Raw genomic sequence first — 18,124 nt, 5'->3', positions numbered from 1 at the left:
AGACCAGCGAGACGAGAAATGTGGATTCAGGAATACTTAGCTTTTCTCCGCACTTTGTGTAGTTCTGTGTCAGCGCCAGTAGGGGGGGCTGAAGGGCTTCTCAGAACTGGGGTTGCCAAGTCCAATTCAAGAAATATCTGGGACTTTGGGGGTGGAGCCAGGAGAGACACTGGGGGTGGAGCAGGTTGTGACAAGCGTAATTGAACTCCAATGGGAGTTCTGGCCATCCACTTCAGAGCACCCTCTTGAAATGCCTTCTCTCTATTGGAAATAATGGATAGGGGTACCTTCTTTGGGGGCTCACAGAATAGGACCCCCTGGTCTAATCCTTTTGAAACTTGGAGGGTGTTTTGAGGAGAGGCACTGGATGCTATGCTGAAAATATGGTGCCTCTATCTCAAATAACAGCCCCCCCCCCAGATAGCCGCAGATCAATTCTCCATTATACCCTATGGGAATCAGTCTCCATAGGAAATGGTGCCGTGTCCAGCAGACATTCCCTCCCCCCACATTCTGATGACCCTGAAGCAGGAGAAGGGCCTCCAAACTGGGGGATCTCCTGCCCCCACCTGAGGATGTGAAACCAGAGAGCTCACGGTATGAGTTAGGTATATAACTTAGAACACTCCGTGAGAGCTTTAACTAATGCATATATGGAAAACAACATTTTAAACCACAATAAGAACATAAGAGAAGCCTTGTTGGATCAGGCCAGTGGCCCCCTCCAGTCCAACACTCTGTGTCACATAAGAACATCAGAGAAGCCATGTTGGATCAGTCCATAGGCTGGGAGTCGGGCCTCCTTTGGGGCAGTAGCTCACAAGAGTGGAGCTCCGGAAGCTCTAAATTTTATTGGGCTCTTTCTTTCGTACCCTCCCAGGCCGCAAAAATGCTTCCTTCTGGGCTCCCTCGTTCAACCCCCCCGGGAGCATTTCGCTGAACTCGACAATTTGACAAACTTTCTAATATTTTTCCCCGCAAAAAGAAATGGGTAAATAACCGTAGCGTAGAAAGCAGGACAGGTGGAAATCTTCCTCCTGCCATTGTGGCCACAAAGCAGAAAGCAGTTTAAAAAGTATGATGGCAATAAAGCATGATTATGGCAATTCGAATTCAAGAAGCATTTGAAGGTAGATGCTGGGCTGTTATAATTGAGTACACCTTCCAGTGATGTCAAGGGTATGTGTGGCCTATGCAAATGGATTATGCAAATGGGCTGTGCTAATGAGCTCCAGCACCTCTTTTTCTATGAAATGGCCCCTGCTGTGGGTGGAATTATGGGGCTGCAGAGCGAATATCTGACTGAAGAACAATCATCTCACACCCCAAAGTAGGGGGTTGTGTGTGTGGCGGGGGACACACGTCAGGCATCTGCTCCCCTATAAATGAGGCATCATTTTTGCATAAGCCGTTCTTTTATTGGTAAAAAAAGGAGGGCGCTAAAACTTAGTCCTCTAACAGCCCATTTGCGGAATTTCCATCTCCTTGGCTAGTGGCTGGTTTTCCCTGACTATTCTGGCGCTGTGGCTGCCCCAGTCTTCCAAGGTCACGCATGGCTTCTCTGCATTGCTGTTGGTTTGCCTGAAGAATCCTAGAGTTGGAAGGGATGTCCAGGGTCATCTAGTCCAACCCACTGCACAATGCAGGAAACTCACAAACACCTCCCCCTAAATTCACAGGATCTTCATTGCTGTCAGATGGCCACCTAGCCTCTGTTGAAAAACCTCCAAGGAAAGAGAGCCCACCACCTCCCCAGGAGGAAGCCTGTTCCACTGAGGAACCCCTCTAAACTCACAAACCCCTCCCCCTAAATTCACAGGATCCTCATTGCTGTCAGAGGGCCACCTAGCCTCTGTTGAAAAACCTCCAAGGAAGGAGAGCCCACCACCTCCCGAGGAAGCCTGTTCCACTGAGGAACCCCTCTAAACTCACAAACCCCTCCCCCTAAATTCACAGGATCCTCATTGCTGTCAGAGGGCCACCTAGCCTCTGTTGAAAAACCTCCAAGGAAGGAGAGCCCACCACCTCCCGAGGAAGCCTGTTCCACTGAGGAACCCCTCTAAACTCACAAACACCTCCCCCTAAATTCACAGGATCCTCATCGCTGCCAGATGGCCATCTAGCCTCTGTTGAAAAACCTCCAAGGAGAGCCCACCACCTACCGAGGAGGAAGCCTGTTCCACTGAGGAACCGCTGTAACGGCCAGGAAGTTCTTCCTCATGTTAAGCCGGAAACTCTTTTGATTTAATCTCAACCCATTGGTTCTGGTCCTACCTTCTGGGGCCACAGAAAATAATCCCACACCATCCTCTATATTCCAGCCCTTCAAGTACTTGAAGATGGTGATCCCAGAAGACTTTGGGGGTGGAGCCAGGAGACATTGGGGTGGAGCCAGGAGACTTTGGGGGTGGAGCCAGGAACAAAGTGGTTTCAATTGAACTCCAAAGGGAGTTCTGCCCATCCAATGTAAGGGACCGCACACCTTTTGAATGCCTTCCCTCCGTTGGAAATGATGAAGGATACAGGCACCTTCTTTGGTCCAACCTTCTTGAAACTTGGAGGGCGTTTTGCATCGTTTGTATTGAGGTTTGAGAGTGAAGCAATGTAGAACTGATGAATGCATTTTTTGAATGAAGTAAGCTGTTCCTGGGATAAAGCGTTGGAGCGAAGCAGGAAGTTCACTCGATTCATCCTGCCGCACTAATGATTACTTTTGCTGCCAAGAAATTATATATGCGGCTAAGGAGGAAGAACTATTTTTTGTGGATAAATTGCATACGGTTATCTTTGAATCCGCACTTTTCTAGGGCTTGCTGCCTCAAATAATAAATTGGAGTTGATTTATAGTTTTGTTCAACTTGACTCGATTGAAGATATAACAAAATATATATCTCAAAGATTTCAGGTTTTCACGGCTGGCATCATCATTAGGGTTTGTAGAATCTTTCGGGCTCAAGTGCCATGTTCTACTGGACAAAGTTTTTCTTCTTCCAGACGTTTCGTTCTCAGCTGCGGAGAACATCCTCAGCGGAGAACATCCTGGCTATTTCTAGGCCTCTCACCACACCCCCTCCAGCCTAGAAATAGCCAGTTTGGTGTAGTGGTTAAGTGTGCGGACTCTTATCTGGGAGAACCGGGTTTGATTCCCCACTCCTCCACTTGCACCTGCTGGAATGGCCTTGGGTCAGCCATAGCTCTGGCAGAAGTTGTCCTTGAAAGGGCAGCTGCTGTGAGAGCCCTCTCCAGCCCCACCCACCTCACAGGGTGTCTGTTGTGGGGGAGGAAGGTAAAGGAGATTGTGAGCCGCTCTGAGACTCTTCGGAGTAGAGGGCGGGATATAAATCCAATATCATCTTCTTCTTCTAGAAATAGCAGCTCTCCAGCAGCCCTGGCCCCTCTCAATGCACAGCAGCCAAGAAGGTCTGAGCGCCTGCTCCGGCTGCAACACCACTGAGGCTGTTCTCCGTAGCTGAGAACGAAACGTCTGGAAGAAAAACTTTCTCCAGTAGAACACGGCACCTGAGTCCGAAAGATTCTACAAACCCTAATTATATATATATATATATATATATATATATAAAAGCTTGAGGCCATTCATACACCTAATGTGCTTTTTCTCCCTACCCCACCTGGCGATTGGCAACCCTATGTGCAACCCAGCGGTGTCACTTCCCCCTCCCTCCAAGGGAGCCGCTGTAAACAGTCCTCATTGCAAGGCTATTAAAGGTTCAGGAGCCGAGGTCAGAAAGAAAGTTGGCAACCATCCCCGTCTTATCGGAAATCAGCTGGTGAGCTGGCTCACGTCAAAGAGGGGAAGGTAATCACCGACCACCCCTTATCTGGAACTGCCTTTCCAGGCGTCTGCTTGAACTCACTGCTGATTCTGTACACAGAAAGGCTGCCAGAATTCGCACCTACCTCTGTTGTCAGATTTTGAAGACCTGCATGATATATTAGCAGTAGCTTGCGAGAACATGGTTTCTAGAGGTTGCCAACTCTGGGCCGGGGAATCCCTGGAGATTTGGGGGTGGACCCTGGGCTCGGCCGAGTTTGGGGAAGGGGGGAGCTCAGGAGAGAAGCGAGAGGCAGTTTGGTGTAGTGGTTAAGTGCAGACACTTATCTGGGAAGAAGAAGACGATGATGATATTGGATTTATATCCCACCATATACTCAGAGTGGTCACAATATCTTTTATCTTGCCATGCCACAACAGACACCCTGTGAGGAGGATGGGGCTGAGAGGGCTCTCCCAGAAGCTGCCCTTTCAAGGACAACTCCTGAGATAGCTATGGCTCACCCAAGGCCATTCCAGCAGCTGCAAGTGAACGAGTGGGGAATCAAACCTGGCTCTCCCAGATAAGAGTCCACACACTTAACCACTACACCAAACTGGCTCTTAACCACTACACCAAACGGGGTTTGATTCCCCACTCCTCGACTTACAGCTGCTGGAATGGCCTTGGGTTAGCCAGAGCTCTCTTATCTAGGAGAACCAGATTTGATTCCCCACTCCTCCACTTGCAGCTGCTGGAATGGCCTTGGATCAGCCAGAGCTCTCTTATCTGGGAGAACCGGGTTTGATTCCCCCCTCCTCCACTTGCAGCTGCTGGAATGGCCTTGGGTCAGCCATAGCTCTCACAGAGTTGTCCTTGAAAGGGCAGCTGCTGTAAGAACTCTCTCAGCCCCACCCACCTCACAGGGTGTCTGTTGTGGAGGGAAAAGGTATAGGAGATTCAGAGAGAAAGGCAGGGAATAAAGGCAGCTGGTGGGGAAAGCGTAGGCGAGGAAGGGGGCATTGTCTTGATTGTGAGGAAGGGGAGACGACATTGGATTTATATTCCGCCCTCACCTCCAAGTTTCAAAGTCTCAGAGCGGCTCACAATCTCCTTTACCTCCCCCCTGTGAGGTAGATGGGGCTGAGAGAGGTCCCCCAGAAGCTGCTCTTTCAATGACAACTCCTACAAGAGCTATGGCTGACCCGAGACCAGCTAATTTCTTAAGAGCCTTCAGCTCAGCCATGATGATTTGCATTCCTGAGGTCTGTATTTCCGAGGCTTGGAAGAAGAACCAGGGCAGTTCATGATCTTCCCTTTCCCAATGCGAGAGAGCGTGAGGATGCATTTCAGAGGCAGACGTCCCCCGTACTTCGATGGCCCCTTCCAGGTCACAGATTATGGAGGATTCTGAAGAAATGGACCTTCCCAGACCCAGGGATGATGAGGCAGCAAAAGCACAGCTCTATCGAGAGAGAGCAAGAAGACCTCTTGGTTGTTTAGAAGACTATGTTTGGGTGATTACTAAGGTAGTCCCCTGTGCAAGCACCAGTCGTTTCCGACTCTGGGGTGACGTTGCTTTCACAACGTTTTCATGGCAGACTTTTGACGGGGTGGTTTGCCATTGCCTTCCCCAGTCCTCTACGCTTTCCTCCCAGCAAGATGGGGACGCGTTTGACGGACCTCGGAAGGATGGAAGGCTGAGTCAACCTGAGCCGGCTACCTGAAACCACCTTCTGCCGGGATCGAACTCAGGTCATGAGCAGGGAGCTCAGACTGCAGGACTGCAGCTTTACCACTCTCCGCCACGGGGCTCCGCTCATTAAGCAGATTATTAAGGGGGAAATGTTAAAGGGGAAAGGATGTAATAAAATGCAGAATAAAGAGTTAAACCGGAACCTGAATATGGGTTTGAGGAAGAACAAGATGTTGAAGAAGATATTGGATTTATATCCCACCCTATACCCTGAATCTCAGTCTCAGAGCAGTCACAATCTCCTTTTCCTTCCCACCCCCCACAACACATACCCTGTGAGGTAGGTGGGGCTGAGAGAGCTCTCCCAGAAGCTGCCCTTTCAAGGACAGCTCTGCGAGAGCTATAGCTGACTCAAGGCCATTCCAGCAGCTGCAAGTGGAGGAGTGGGGAATCATAGAATCATAGAGTTGGAAGGCACCTCCAGGGTCATCTAGTCCAACCCCCTGCACAATGCAAAAAGCTTACAAACACCTCTCCCTAAATTCACTGGATCAGCGTTGCTGTCAGATGGCCATCTGGCCTCTGTGGAAAAACCTCCAAGAAAGGAGAGCCCACCACCTCCCCAGGAGGAAGCCTGTTCCACTGAGGAACCGCTCTAAACTCACAAACCCCTCCCCCTAAATTCACAGGATCTTAATTGCTGTCAGGTGGCCATCTAGCCTCTGTTGAAAAACCTCCAAGGAAGGAGAACCCACCACCTCCTGAGGAGGAAGCCTGTTCCACGAGAAACCACTCTAAGGGTCAGGAAGTTCTTCCTCATGTTGAGCTAGAAACACTTTTGATCAAACCTGGTTCTCCCAGATAAGAATCCACGCACTTTAACACTACACCAAACTCAGCTCCCTGGACTGTTCTCTTTTTCAGCCTCTGCATTAGTCTGAAGCGGGTTGCAATAAAGACACGTGTTGCATCCAGCCCCTCGTGTGAGCACAGCAGTTTATTTCCTTGCCACCGTGAGATCACAAAAGGAACAAATTGGGAACATTCAGAGAAGGGATTTAATGTTGACCAGGCAGTAGCAGTAATATTGAATGAGTTATAGGAGTAATATTGAGCGAGTCATAGGAGATACACGTGCAGAGGGCAGCATTGGGCAGATATGGAATGGGGTGCCCGTCTGGATAATCACCGGAGCACCCCAAAAGCTGATCGCCCCCTTCAGACACACGTCAATGTTTTGCAGGAGTTTCACAAATGTAGCCAGTTCTGGTACTACAATCCACATCGTTCCACTTGTAGAATTCTGTAAGGCAGAAAGAAAGAGAGGCCCGTCAGTCCAAGGCACAATCCGGTTATTCTCCGTAGCAGCAGCTCATCAGCTGGGGGACAGACTTTCCCCTTGGCACCCTCCGGAGATCAGGCTGCAAGACGCCACGTTTCACAGGGTTGGAATCTGAATGGTCCAGAGCAGGGGTGGCCAGTCTGTGGCTCTTTCATACATGTTGCGTGTTTTTACACCGACAGTTTGTCACTCTCTATCACCGCATTGGAAACTCAACTTTTAGATTACCTAACGTTCTCACAACTGTTTAGCATCGTTGCTGCCCGAAGCACCTACATTTGTTTCGGTGCGATGGGTTCTGGCAATGCTGCTACAAGGTTTTCCTCGAAACGGGTTTTGATCCGGTCATTTCTCTACAGGCGTTTCAAACTTGTATTGTAGAAGTTTTCATGCGTTTTAAAAGACTCCTCCAAAAGCCACCACAAGGCGCAGTAATTTGCGTGAGAACTGACAGCACTTGAAATTTTTACATCTCATTGCTTGCCTCAACTTGTAATTTAAATGTGTATTGTTTTTGCAGTGTTGACAGGATTTCCAAGCAGTCGTATACATTTAACTAAGCACTGGTATTCCGGCTGCCCTCTGATCAGAGAGACCCCCCCCCCACCAAATTGAAATGTTTTCAGCAGAGTAAATTCACAAATGTAAAAGGAAAATAATTAAAGCAGAATGGTGGCAGGCGATTTGAAGACTCTAAAACTCTGGCTCAAGCTGAATGTAAAAACACCCATTGTGTGGCTCTGACAGCAAGTTTGGGGTAGTGATTAAGTGGGCGGACTCTTATCTGGGAGAACCGGGTTTGATTCCCCACTCCTCCACTTGCACCTAATGGAATGGCCTTGGGTCAGCCATAGCTCTCATAGGAGTTGTCCTTGAAACAGCAGCTGCTGCAAGAGCTCTCTCAACCCCACCTACCTGTCTGTTGTGTGTGTGGGGGGGGGGGGAAAGTAAAGGACATTCTTCTGTTCTCAAAGTCCCGCTGCCCCATCAGCTGGCTTGGAGAAGACACTTGTCTCTTTAAATCACTTTTATAAGCCAAGCCAGCCAGAGGCTTGGAGAATGCATTTAAAGTTAAAGTTGCTTTCTTTCCACCTCTTCCTGCCTCCTCCCTTTATTTGCTTTCCTTTCTTCCCCCCTCCCCCTCCCTCCCTTCCTTCCTCCCTCCCTCCCTGTCTGGCGCACATGATGCTTTTTATACTTGGTGCTTCGGGGGGGGGGGGGAGGAGCAGGAGGGCTTCTAGAGTCCTGGCCCCACTGGTGGACCTCCTAATGGCACCTGGGTTTTTTTGGCCACTGTGTGACACAAAGTGTTGGACTGGGTGGGCCACTGACCTGATCCAACAGGGCTTCTCTTATGTTCTTATGTGACACAGAGTGTTGGACTGGAGGGGCCTTTGGCCTGATCCAACATGGCTTCTCTTATGTTCTTATGTGACAAAGAGTGCTGGATAGGAGGGGCCACTGGCCTGATCCAACATGGCTTCTCGTATGTTCTTATGTGACACAGAGTGTTGGACTGGATGGGCCACTGGCCTGATCCAACATGGCTACTCTTATGTTCTTATGTGACAAAGAGTGCTGGACTGGAGGGGCCATTGGCCTGATCCAACATGGCTTCTCTTATGTTCTTATGTGACGAAGAGTGTTGGACTGGATGGGCCACTGGCCTGATCCAACATGGCTTCTCTTATGTTCTTCTGTGACACAGAGTGCTGGACTGGATGGGCCACTGGCCTGATCCAACATGGCTTCTCTTACATTCTTATGTGACACAGAGTGTTGGACTGGAGGGGCCATTGGCCTGATCCAACATGGCTTCTCTTATGTTCTTATGTGACACAGAGTGTTGAACTGGATGGGCCACTGGCCTGATCCAACATGGCTTCTCTTATGTTCTTATGTGACACAGAGTGTTGGACTGGATGGGCCACTGGCCTGATCCAACATGGCTTCTCTTATGTTCTTCTGTGACAAAGAGTGCTGGACTGGAGGGGCCACTGGCCTGATCCAACATGGCTTCTCTTACATTCTTAAGTGACACAGAGTGTTGGACTGGATGGGCCATTGGCCTGACCCAACATGGCTTCTCTTATGTTCTTATGTGACAAAGAGTGCTGGATAGGAGGGGCCACTGGCCTGATCCAACATGGCTTCTCGTATGTTCTTATGTGACACAGAGTGTTGGACTGGATGGGCCACTGGCCTGATCCAACATGGCTGCTCTTATGTTCTTATGTGACAAAGAGTGCTGGACTGGAGGGGCCATTGGCCTGATCCAACATGGCTTCTCTTATGTTCTTATGTGACGAAGAGTGTTGGACTGGATGGGCCACTGGCCTGATCCAACATGGCTTCTCTTATGTTCTTCTGTGACACAGAGTGCTGGACTGGATGGGCCACTGGCCTGATCCAACATGGCTTCTCTTACATTCTTATGTGACACAGAGTGTTGGACTGGAGGGGCCATTGGCCTGATCCAACATGGCTTCTCTTATGTTCTTATGTGACACAGAGTGTTGAACTGGATGGGCCACTGGCCTGATCCAACATGGCTTCTCTTATGTTCTTATGTGACACAGAGTGTTGGACTGGATGGGCCACTGGCCTGATCCAACATGGCTTCTCTTATGTTCTTCTGTGACAAAGAGTGCTGGACTGGAGGGGCCACTGGCCTGATCCAACATGGCTTCTCTTACATTCTTAAGTGACACAGAGTGTTGGACTGGATGGGCCATTGGCCTGACCCAACATGGCTTCTCTTATGTTCTTATGTGACAAAGAGTGCTGGATAGGAGGGGCCACTGGCCTGATCCAACATGGCTTCTCGTATGTTCTTATGTGACACAGAGTGTTGGACTGGATGGGCCACTGGCCTGATCCAACATGGCTGCTCTTATGTTCTTATGTGACAAAGAGTGCTGGACTGGAGGGGCCATTGGCCTGATCCAACATGGCTTCTCTTATGTTCTTATGTGACGAAGAGTGTTGGACTGGATGGGCCACTGGCCTGATCCAACATGGCTTCTCTTATGTTCTTCTGTGACACAGAGTGCTGGACTGGATGGGCCACTGGCCTGATCCAACATGGCTTCTCTTATGTTCTTATGTGACGAAGAGTGTTGGACTGGATGGGCCACTGGCCTGATCCAACATGGCTTCTCTTATGTTCTTCTGTGACACAGAGTGCTGGACTGGATGGGCCACTGGCCTGATCCAACATGGCTTCTCTTATGTTCTTATGTGACACAGAGTGTTGGACTGGATGGGCCACTGGCCTGATCCAACATGGCTTCTCTTATGTTCTTCTGTGACAAAGAGTGCTGGACTGGAGGGGCCACTGGCCTGATCCAACATGGCTTCTCTTACATTCTTCTGTTTTAAACAATTTATTGGTAGCATATGGTTACAAAGCTTATCTATTTCTTAATTTTTTCTTTTTTTTCACATTAACCCAAGCTTCTCTTACATTCTTAAGTGACACAGAGTGTTGGACTGGATGGGCCATTGGCCTGACCCAACATGGCTTCTCTTATGTTCTTATGTGACACAGAGTGTTGAACTGGATGGGCCACTGGCCTGATCCAACATGGCTTCTCTTATGTGACGCAGAATGTTGGACTGGATGGGCCACTCTCCTGATCCATCATGGCTGCTCTTGTGTTAAGCATATTTGGCCACCCCTGATCTATAGCAGAGCCTTGTGAAGAAGCTCTGAAGATCATTCTATAGTTGGACAGCCAAAACTCTGTTTTCTCCATTGGCTGAGCAGGGGCGACGCTGGGGTTTTTGCTGCCCCAGGTTTCCTGCACGGTTGCGTCCGCCCTAATGGGGGGGGGGGGGTCTGAGTGACGCTGCACCTCCCCCTTCCTCCGCCCTTCCTCCCCCTGGCTGTCGGGTGGGGGAAGGGGCCATGGTCAGGACTGCCTGCCTCACTCTGACGCTATCTCCCTTTGGAGGGGTGGCAGCTTCAGAGCAACGGCAGGCTCAGAGGAGAGCACAAACTGGGGCACAGTTCCGCCACTCTCAGCTTCCGGGGTCTGTGACTGTAGAAGCTGAGAGCAGCGGAGCAATGAGATAGGGCGCCCTGCAGGCAAGGTGGCACCAAGGCTGCCGCCTACCTCACCGATTTCCACGTGCCGGCTCTGCGGCTGAGGCTCCTCCCTTGGGAAGGAAGACGTGGAGGGTGAGCTTGCTTTGCTAGGCTCTCTCAATCACACGGCAGAGCAACTGAGCCAAGCCTACCTTCCTTCTATTGGCTGAGGCTCTTCCCTCGGGGGGAAGGCGAGGAGGGAGAGCTTGCTTTGCCAGGCTCTCTCAATTGCACAGCAGAGCAACTGAGTCAAGCCTCCCTTCCTTTTATTGGCTGAGGCTCCTCCCTCGGGGAGGAAGGCGGGGAGGAAGAGCTTACTTTGCCAGGTTCTCTCAATCGCACAGCAGACCTACTGAGCCAAGCCCCTCTTCGTTCTATTGGCTGAGGCTCCTCCCCCTCCTGGTCCCCTGGGGAAGGAAGGAAGGAGCCAGAACTGCCTTTGCCCAGTTCCCAGGATCCCATGGGAGAGATACAAAGAAAGCACCTTTAAGACAAATGAGTGCTAATGTTTTAAGCATGTTTTGAAAAATCTTTGTGTTTGTCTGTGCCCTTTATAAAAAATTCTCTCTCTACTACCTGGCCTTACATGTTACGACACACACGGGCCGGCCTACGACGGTCTCATTTATGTCAGATTCGGCCCTCACAACAAATGAGTTTGACACCCCTGCCTTAGAGGACCACAGGGAAAGAAATGAAGGCCACTTTCTAATCTGACTCCTCCCCTCGCTTTCTTACCTCCCTTCTCCCTAATGTCTGGCTGTCATTTCCTTGGGGCAGAGACCTGAGGGACACTCCTCTCTCAAGGGCCTGAAACCAGGCTCTAAGGAGACTCAGAAGAAGAAGAAGAAGAAGAAGACTGCAGATTTATACCCCGCCCTTCTCTCTGAACTAGTCTCCGAGCGGCTCACAATCTCCTTTATCTTCTTCCCACACAACAGTCACCTTATGAGATGGATGGGGCTGAGAGAGCTCCCACAGCATCTGCCCTTTCAAGGACAACTCCCGCAAGAGCTCTGGCTGACCCAAGGCCATTCCAGCAGCTGCAAGTGGAGAATCAAACCTGGTTCTCCCAGGTAAGAGAGCTCTGGCTAACCCAAGGCCATTCTAGCAGCTCCAAGTGGAGGAGTGGGGAATCAAACCCGGTTCTCCCGGATAAGAGTCCACACATTTAACCATGCCCGGCACAGCCTGAGATCCTGATTTCTGTGTCTTGAAGGAACTTACTTGAGGAACGCATCAGCTGCACACACACTGGATGGACGACACAGAGATCGGGTTGCCCGGCACCCCAAGGGGTGTACTCTGGATTGTAGGGTGTTCCGTCAGTCCAGGTCCAAGAGTTACACTAGGGGAGAGAAAGAGATGGCACTCAGAGTCAAGCCTGTAGCTGTGGGGGTGGGGGAAGCTGTGGGGGCCCTGCCCCCTGACTCCATCGGGTGCCCCAACTCAGGTGCCCCTGACCTTCTTTCCCTCCTCCGCCACCAGCGCAGCAGGAGTGAAAGCTGAGAGGATACGGGACCATTCCCTCCCTCCCCCCTTGATTGAAATCCTAGAATCATAGAGTTGGAAGGGGCCTCCAGGGACATCTAGTCAAACCCGCTGCACAATTCAGGAAACTCACAAACCCCTCCCCCTAAATGCATAGGATCTGCATTGGTGTCAGAGGACCATTTAGCCTCTGTTGAAAAACCTCCAAGGAAGGAGAGCCCACCACCTCCCGAGGAAGCCTGTTCCACTGAGGAACCACTCTAAACTCACAAACCCCTCCCCCTAAATTCACAGGATCCTCATTGCTGTCAGGTGGCCCTCCAGCCTCTGTTGAAGAACCTCCAAGAAAGGAGAGCCCACCACCTCCCGAGGAGGACGCCTGTTCCACTGAGGAATCACTCTAACGGTCAGGAAGTTCTTCCTGATGTTGAGCCAGAAACTCTTTTGATTTAATTTCAACCCGTTGGTTCTGGTCCTACTTTCTGAGGCCACAGAACACAATTACACCCCATCCTCTATACGACCCTGCGATCCTTTTCGCACATACTACTGCTAAGACAAGTCTCCCCCATCCTATAACCATGCATTGGATTTTTCCTACCTAAATGCAGAACTTTACATTTATCCCTGCTAAAATTCATTTTATTGGTTTTAGCCCCATTTTCCAGCCTGTCAAGGTCATCCTTTTCTGGACTCTCTGCCTGACTCTTTCATGTCCGCTGCTGTGTTGGCGGCAGCTACGTTTGACCCGGGGGCGGGGGGGGGGCAAAGCTCAAGCGACGTGACGAAGGAGCAAATCTGGGGTAGGGATTGGTGCCAGTGTGATGATCTGGCTGAACTCACCCCCTCCAGATTACGCAAGCCAACCCAAACGTCGCTTTCAGCCTCCTCGACCAGATCAGCAAGGAAGACGGAGTCATGGTGACTGGAGATGGAGGTGAGGTGGGCGTCCCGACCATAACTATGGCATTCGTCCTGCAGAAAGGGCAAAAGAAGGCAGTAGTGGGAGGAAGGAGAAGAAGGAGAAGACTAGATTTATACCCTACCCTACAATCTGAATCTCAGAGTCTCAAAGCAGCTCACAACCTACTTTATCTTCCTCCCCCACAACAACAGACACCCTGTGAGGAAGGTGGGGCTGAGAGAGTTCTCACAAAAGCTGCGAGAGCTCTGGCTGACTCAAGGCCATTCCAGCAGGTGCATCTGGAGGAGGGGGGAATCACACCTGGTTCTCCCAGATAAGAGTCCGCGCACTTATACCTCACCCTTCTCTCTATGTCTTAGAGTGGCTCACAATCTCCTTTATCTCCTTCCCCGACAACAGACACCCTGTGAGGTGGGTGGGCCTGAGAGAGCTCTGACAGAAACTGCCCTTTCAAGGACAGCTCTGCGAAAGCGATGGCGACCCAAGGCCATTCCAGCAGCTGCAAGTGGAGGAGTGGGGAATCAAACCCGATTCTCCCAGAGAAGAGTCCGCGCACTTTGCCGCTGCACCAAACTGGCTCTTTGGAGAGGCTCACTGACAGACTTTGAAAAGAAGTGGAGTAAGGAGGAGCCAACCGATCCCGAGGGAGAGCCGAGCGTGACATTGGCGCTCTCCTCCTCCTGGGATCTCGTGCCAGCTGTCCTCTGCCCATGATGTCCTGGCCCTGAGGCCTTCTGGATAAAGAGGACTTCCCTCCTTCCTGCCTGTCTCTCCCCCCTTGGGCAAGAAGAGGAGCAGGCGGGTGTGTGCTTGTTGTCAGAAAGAACGGGTCCTGAGCCTCACCTCTGCCTCGCTGAACGTCTTGGGGGTGTCGAAGTACCGGTAGCAGTAGAAGCCGCGGCTCTTCCATTTCTGGTTGCACAGTTTGTCCTGAAGGAGCATATATTCCACATGCAAGTAGCTGAAGTCTTCCGGTTCTGCAGCAGTCAGGTTTTTCTCTCCTGCCTCTACCGGGTCGCCAGAGGCCAGGAAGAGAAGCTGGCAGAAGAGGAGGCTGAAAAGGGTTCCGGGTCCCATCTTGGGTCTTCTCCTTTCTGCGAAGACAGCAGACAAACGAGGGTTACCAGGTCTGACTCAGGAAACATCTGGGGACTTTGGGGGTGGAGCCAGGAGACTTTGGGGGTGGAGCCAGGAAGAAGGTTGTGACAAGCGTGATCGAAATCGAAAGGGAGTTCTGGCCATCACCAGGGCGATCTTGTAGCAGGAACTCCTTTGCATATTAGGCCACACCCCACTGATGTAGCCAATCCTGCAAGAGCTTACAGGGCTCTTAGTACAGAGCCTACTGTAAACTTTTGGAGGACTGGTTGCATCAGGGGGCGTGGCCTAATATGCAAAGGAGTTCCTGCTACAGAAAAAGCTCTGGCCATCACATTCCTTTTAAATGCCTTCCTCCCCTTGGAAATCATGAAGGATCAGGGCACCTTCTTTGGGGTCTCATGGAATTGGACCCCCTGGTCCAATCCTTTTGAAACTTGGAAGGGAGTTTGAGGAGAGGCACCAGATGCTATTCTGAAAACTTGGGGCCTCTTCCTCAAAAAAACAGCCCCCCAGACTTCCAGACACCCACAGATCGATTCTCTGTTGTACCCTATGGAGGCTGGCCTGCATAGGGTATAATGGAGTGCCCAGTGGACATTCCCCCCCCCCTTTCTGATAATCCTGAAGAGGGGGAAGGGCCTGCAAACCAGAGGATCTCCTGCCTCCACCTGGGACTGTGTAACTAAAAGGGATCACAGTAAATGGGATAGGCTATAGAAGTTAAAAAACTACTGGGATGGTAAACAAGGAATATAGTAACCATTAAAAACTTTCATATATCTTAATGCTCAACATTTTAAATTTTACAAACTTCATGTCATAATAAAAATCCAATTTAAATATCCATTCATATATTTCATATTGTAAATTAGGCACACTTCATGTTGTAAAAGAGGTCCAATATTAACATTTCCACATTGCAAAAAAAAGTCTACGAGCACCCAGATATAGGCCCATTTCATCAATAGTCTTCCTCGGGAGTAATGCCTTTCTATGTTTTTTCAGGAGTAGCAGCCACTAGTACTGACCAGTGCTCCTGATTCTCCTTGTCACACCTTTACTCTCAGTCACTCCAAGACACTTAAGTGGGTACATTTTTCATACAGGAGCTAGAACCAGTACAAACTGATACATTCAACCAGATGCTAAAACCTTCTGGAGTTTGCTGAATATATTAGGCAAGCTGTTCTTTAGATGGCCATTTGCTCGTATTTACTTAATTAATATATTTTTATTTTTAATGTTGAGCAGGCCCTTCTTTTTGCAGCAATTTTAGCTCAAAACACTTAAGTGTGTGGTTGCAAACATGCCGATACTGTGCCTATCCGGAATTCAATACCTCTTAGAATTTACTGGCCAGTTTTTTCTTTGTTTGTAAGCCTTGCTGAAGTCCAGTGCAGGTGTGATTGCAGTTCCCAGACTGGTGCTTCCGTCCAGTTTCAGAGCGAATCCTTCTTCAGGCAGCTCACCAAGGGATACAATTTCAATTGGGCACTGCTCTGCTTATCTCCAAGGAACAAGCATGGTTCCACGCTTCTATTTGCCCTTAGCGTCTCTTGAAAGGGCCTGAAGAAGGATTCTTCTCTTGGTGAGCTGCCTGAAGAAGGATTCTCTGAAACTAGACGGAAGCAGCAGTCCAGTTGCCGCCGCACCCAGTTTGGGAATTGCAATCACACCTGCATTGGTGCATGGGACTACAGGAAGTCCTACAAATGGAGAAAAACATTGCATGTTGTAAAATGGACTATAAAATAATTCCAGATCAATATGTGCAAAAATATTGTGGAGCAGAGGTCCATCAGTGGCTATTAGCCACAGCATATTGTTGGAATTGTCTGGTGCAGTGATGCTCTGTCTTCTTGGTGCTTGGGAGGGGGGGGGGCAAAGTGGAAGGGCTTCTAGCCCCACTTGTGAACCTCCTGATGGCACTTGGGGGGGTGGTTTTTTGGCCACTGTGTGACATAGAGTGGTGAACTGGATGGGCCATTGGCCTGATCCAACATGGCTTCTCTTATGTCCTTATGTGACACCGAGTGTTGGAGTAAAGGGGCCTGTGGAGAAACGCCATCTTAGTTGGGAGGGAACATGAAACTGCTAAGCAGGCTTTGGGGCCTAACCCTCCTTTCATTCCCCCCCTCCCTTCCAGAGCCAAACCAACAACTCTAGGGGGAAAGCCTCCTAGAGCGGCAGGAAATTCTTTTGTTCTTGGTATGTGAGTTAGGCAGGAAGAGAAGCAGTTCTCAGCTGGCCCTCAAAGGAAGAGGTTGCCAGGGTGGGGGCTCCTGCCTGTGGAAGAGGCCTATTCAAGAGGAAAAGGCCCCCAGGTAGTCAGACCAAGTAAGTCGTCCACAAGACAGGGCAAGTTTAGACCAGGGACAGTAGGATGCGTTTATAACCACCTTTTCTTTGTCATTCTGTTTGCTGTGCGGGTGCTGTGCTGTGCTAACCTTTTACATGCAACTGTTTTTGTTTTGTTCTTCTTTTCTTTTTCTCTTTTAATTAAATATTTTTAATGTTTTGAATGCTGGCAGTCAAACTCTGTACCACATAGATCCCCAACCGCCTTAGACCACGCTGCTTTAAGAAGGGGGCCCCGGGGAAGGCATGCAGTTGGATAAGGTGCCAATCCTCCAGGGGTTCCCCGAAGAAGTGCTGTGGTCTCTGTGATACCCAAGTACTGGGTGGCAGAGGGCCTTGAGGCCTGGCCTCATAGCTGGAGAGGGGGATTGGGAGTCCTGTTCCTCTCAATCTGAACCCCTAGACTGAGCAGGTGGTGGCAGCGAGCCCAAGTGGCAGGAGGAGAAATAGCTCCCTCCAGGAGTCACATATCCTTATGTGACACAGAGTGTTGGACTGGAGGGGCCATTGCCCTGATCCAACATGGCTTCTCTTATATCCTTATGTGACACAGAATGTTAGACTGGAGGGGCCATTGCCCTGATCCAACATGGCTTCTCTTATTTCCTTATGTGACACAGAGTGTTCGACTGGAGGGGCCATAGGCATGATCCAACATGGCTTCTCTTATGTCCTTATGTGACACAGAGTGTTGGACTGGAGGGGACATTGGCCTGATACAACATGGCTTCTCTTTTGTCCTTATGTGACACAGAGTGTTGGACTGGAGGGGCCATTGGCCTGATCCAACATGGCTTCTCTTATATCCTTATGTGACACAGAGTGTTCGACTGGAGGGGCCATTGGCCTGATACAACATGGCTTCACTTATATCCTTATATGACACAGAGTGTTTGACTGGAGGGGCCATTGGCCTGATACAACATGGCTTCTCTTATATCCTTATGTGACACAGAGTGTTGGACTGGAGGGGCCATTGGCCTGGTCCAACATGGCTTCTCTTATGTTCTTATTGTGGTTTAAAATATTGTTTTCCATATATGCTTAGTTAAAGCTCTCACAGAGTGTTCTAAGTTATATACCTTACTCATACCCGTGAGCTCTGTGGTTTCACAATCCTCAGGTGGGGGCAGGAGATCCCCCAGTTTGGAGGCCCTCCCCCCGCTTCAGGGTCATCAGAAAGTGGGGGGAGGGAAATGTCTGCTGGACACGGCACCATTTCCTATGGAGACTGATTCCTATAGGGTATAATGGAGAATTGATCGACGGCTATCTGGGGGGGCTGTTATTTGAGATAGAGGCACCATATTTTCAGCATAGCATCCAATGCCTCTCCTCAAAACACCCT

The 18,124-nt window shown here is 50.0% G+C and overlaps 1 protein-coding gene across 1 annotated transcript; it reads right to left on the bottom strand.

Annotated features, from left to right (window-relative positions):
• Positions 1–6,450: 6,450 nt before the first annotated feature.
• Positions 6,451–14,407, bottom strand: LOC132576673 (C-type lectin-like). The gene is made up of 4 exons (XM_060246044.1): positions 14,161–14,407; positions 13,236–13,367; positions 12,129–12,249; positions 6,451–6,772 (listed from the first exon to the last, which is right to left on the bottom strand). Exons 1-4 carry the CDS (start codon positions 14,392–14,394, stop codon positions 6,699–6,701), a joined length of 561 nt encoding a protein of 186 aa, XP_060102027.1. The 5' UTR covers positions 14,395–14,407; the 3' UTR covers positions 6,451–6,698.
• Between the last annotated feature and the right edge of the window lie 3,717 nt (positions 14,408–18,124).

This window comes from Heteronotia binoei, chromosome 8 (genome assembly GCF_032191835.1).
Source record: "Heteronotia binoei isolate CCM8104 ecotype False Entrance Well chromosome 8, APGP_CSIRO_Hbin_v1, whole genome shotgun sequence".
Lineage (NCBI taxonomy): Eukaryota > Metazoa > Chordata > Lepidosauria > Squamata > Gekkonidae > Heteronotia > Heteronotia binoei.
This window is presented reverse-complemented; position numbering and strand designations above follow the sequence as displayed.

Bases quoted from the DNA above. Each gene is read 5' to 3' on its own strand.
- LOC132576673 (XM_060246044.1), bottom strand. From the start codon at position 14,394: ATGGGACCCGGAACCCTTTTCAGCCTCCTCTTCTGCCAGCTTCTCTTC. The intron at 13,368-14,160 runs GTGAGGCTCAGG...CCCTTTCTGCAG, and splicing joins AGACGTTCAGCGAGGCAGAG to GACGAATGCCATAGTTATGG. The intron at 6,773-12,128 runs GTAAGTTCCTTC...TCTGCCTTACAG, and splicing joins GCAGCTGATGCGTTCCTCAA to AATTCTACAAGTGGAACGAT.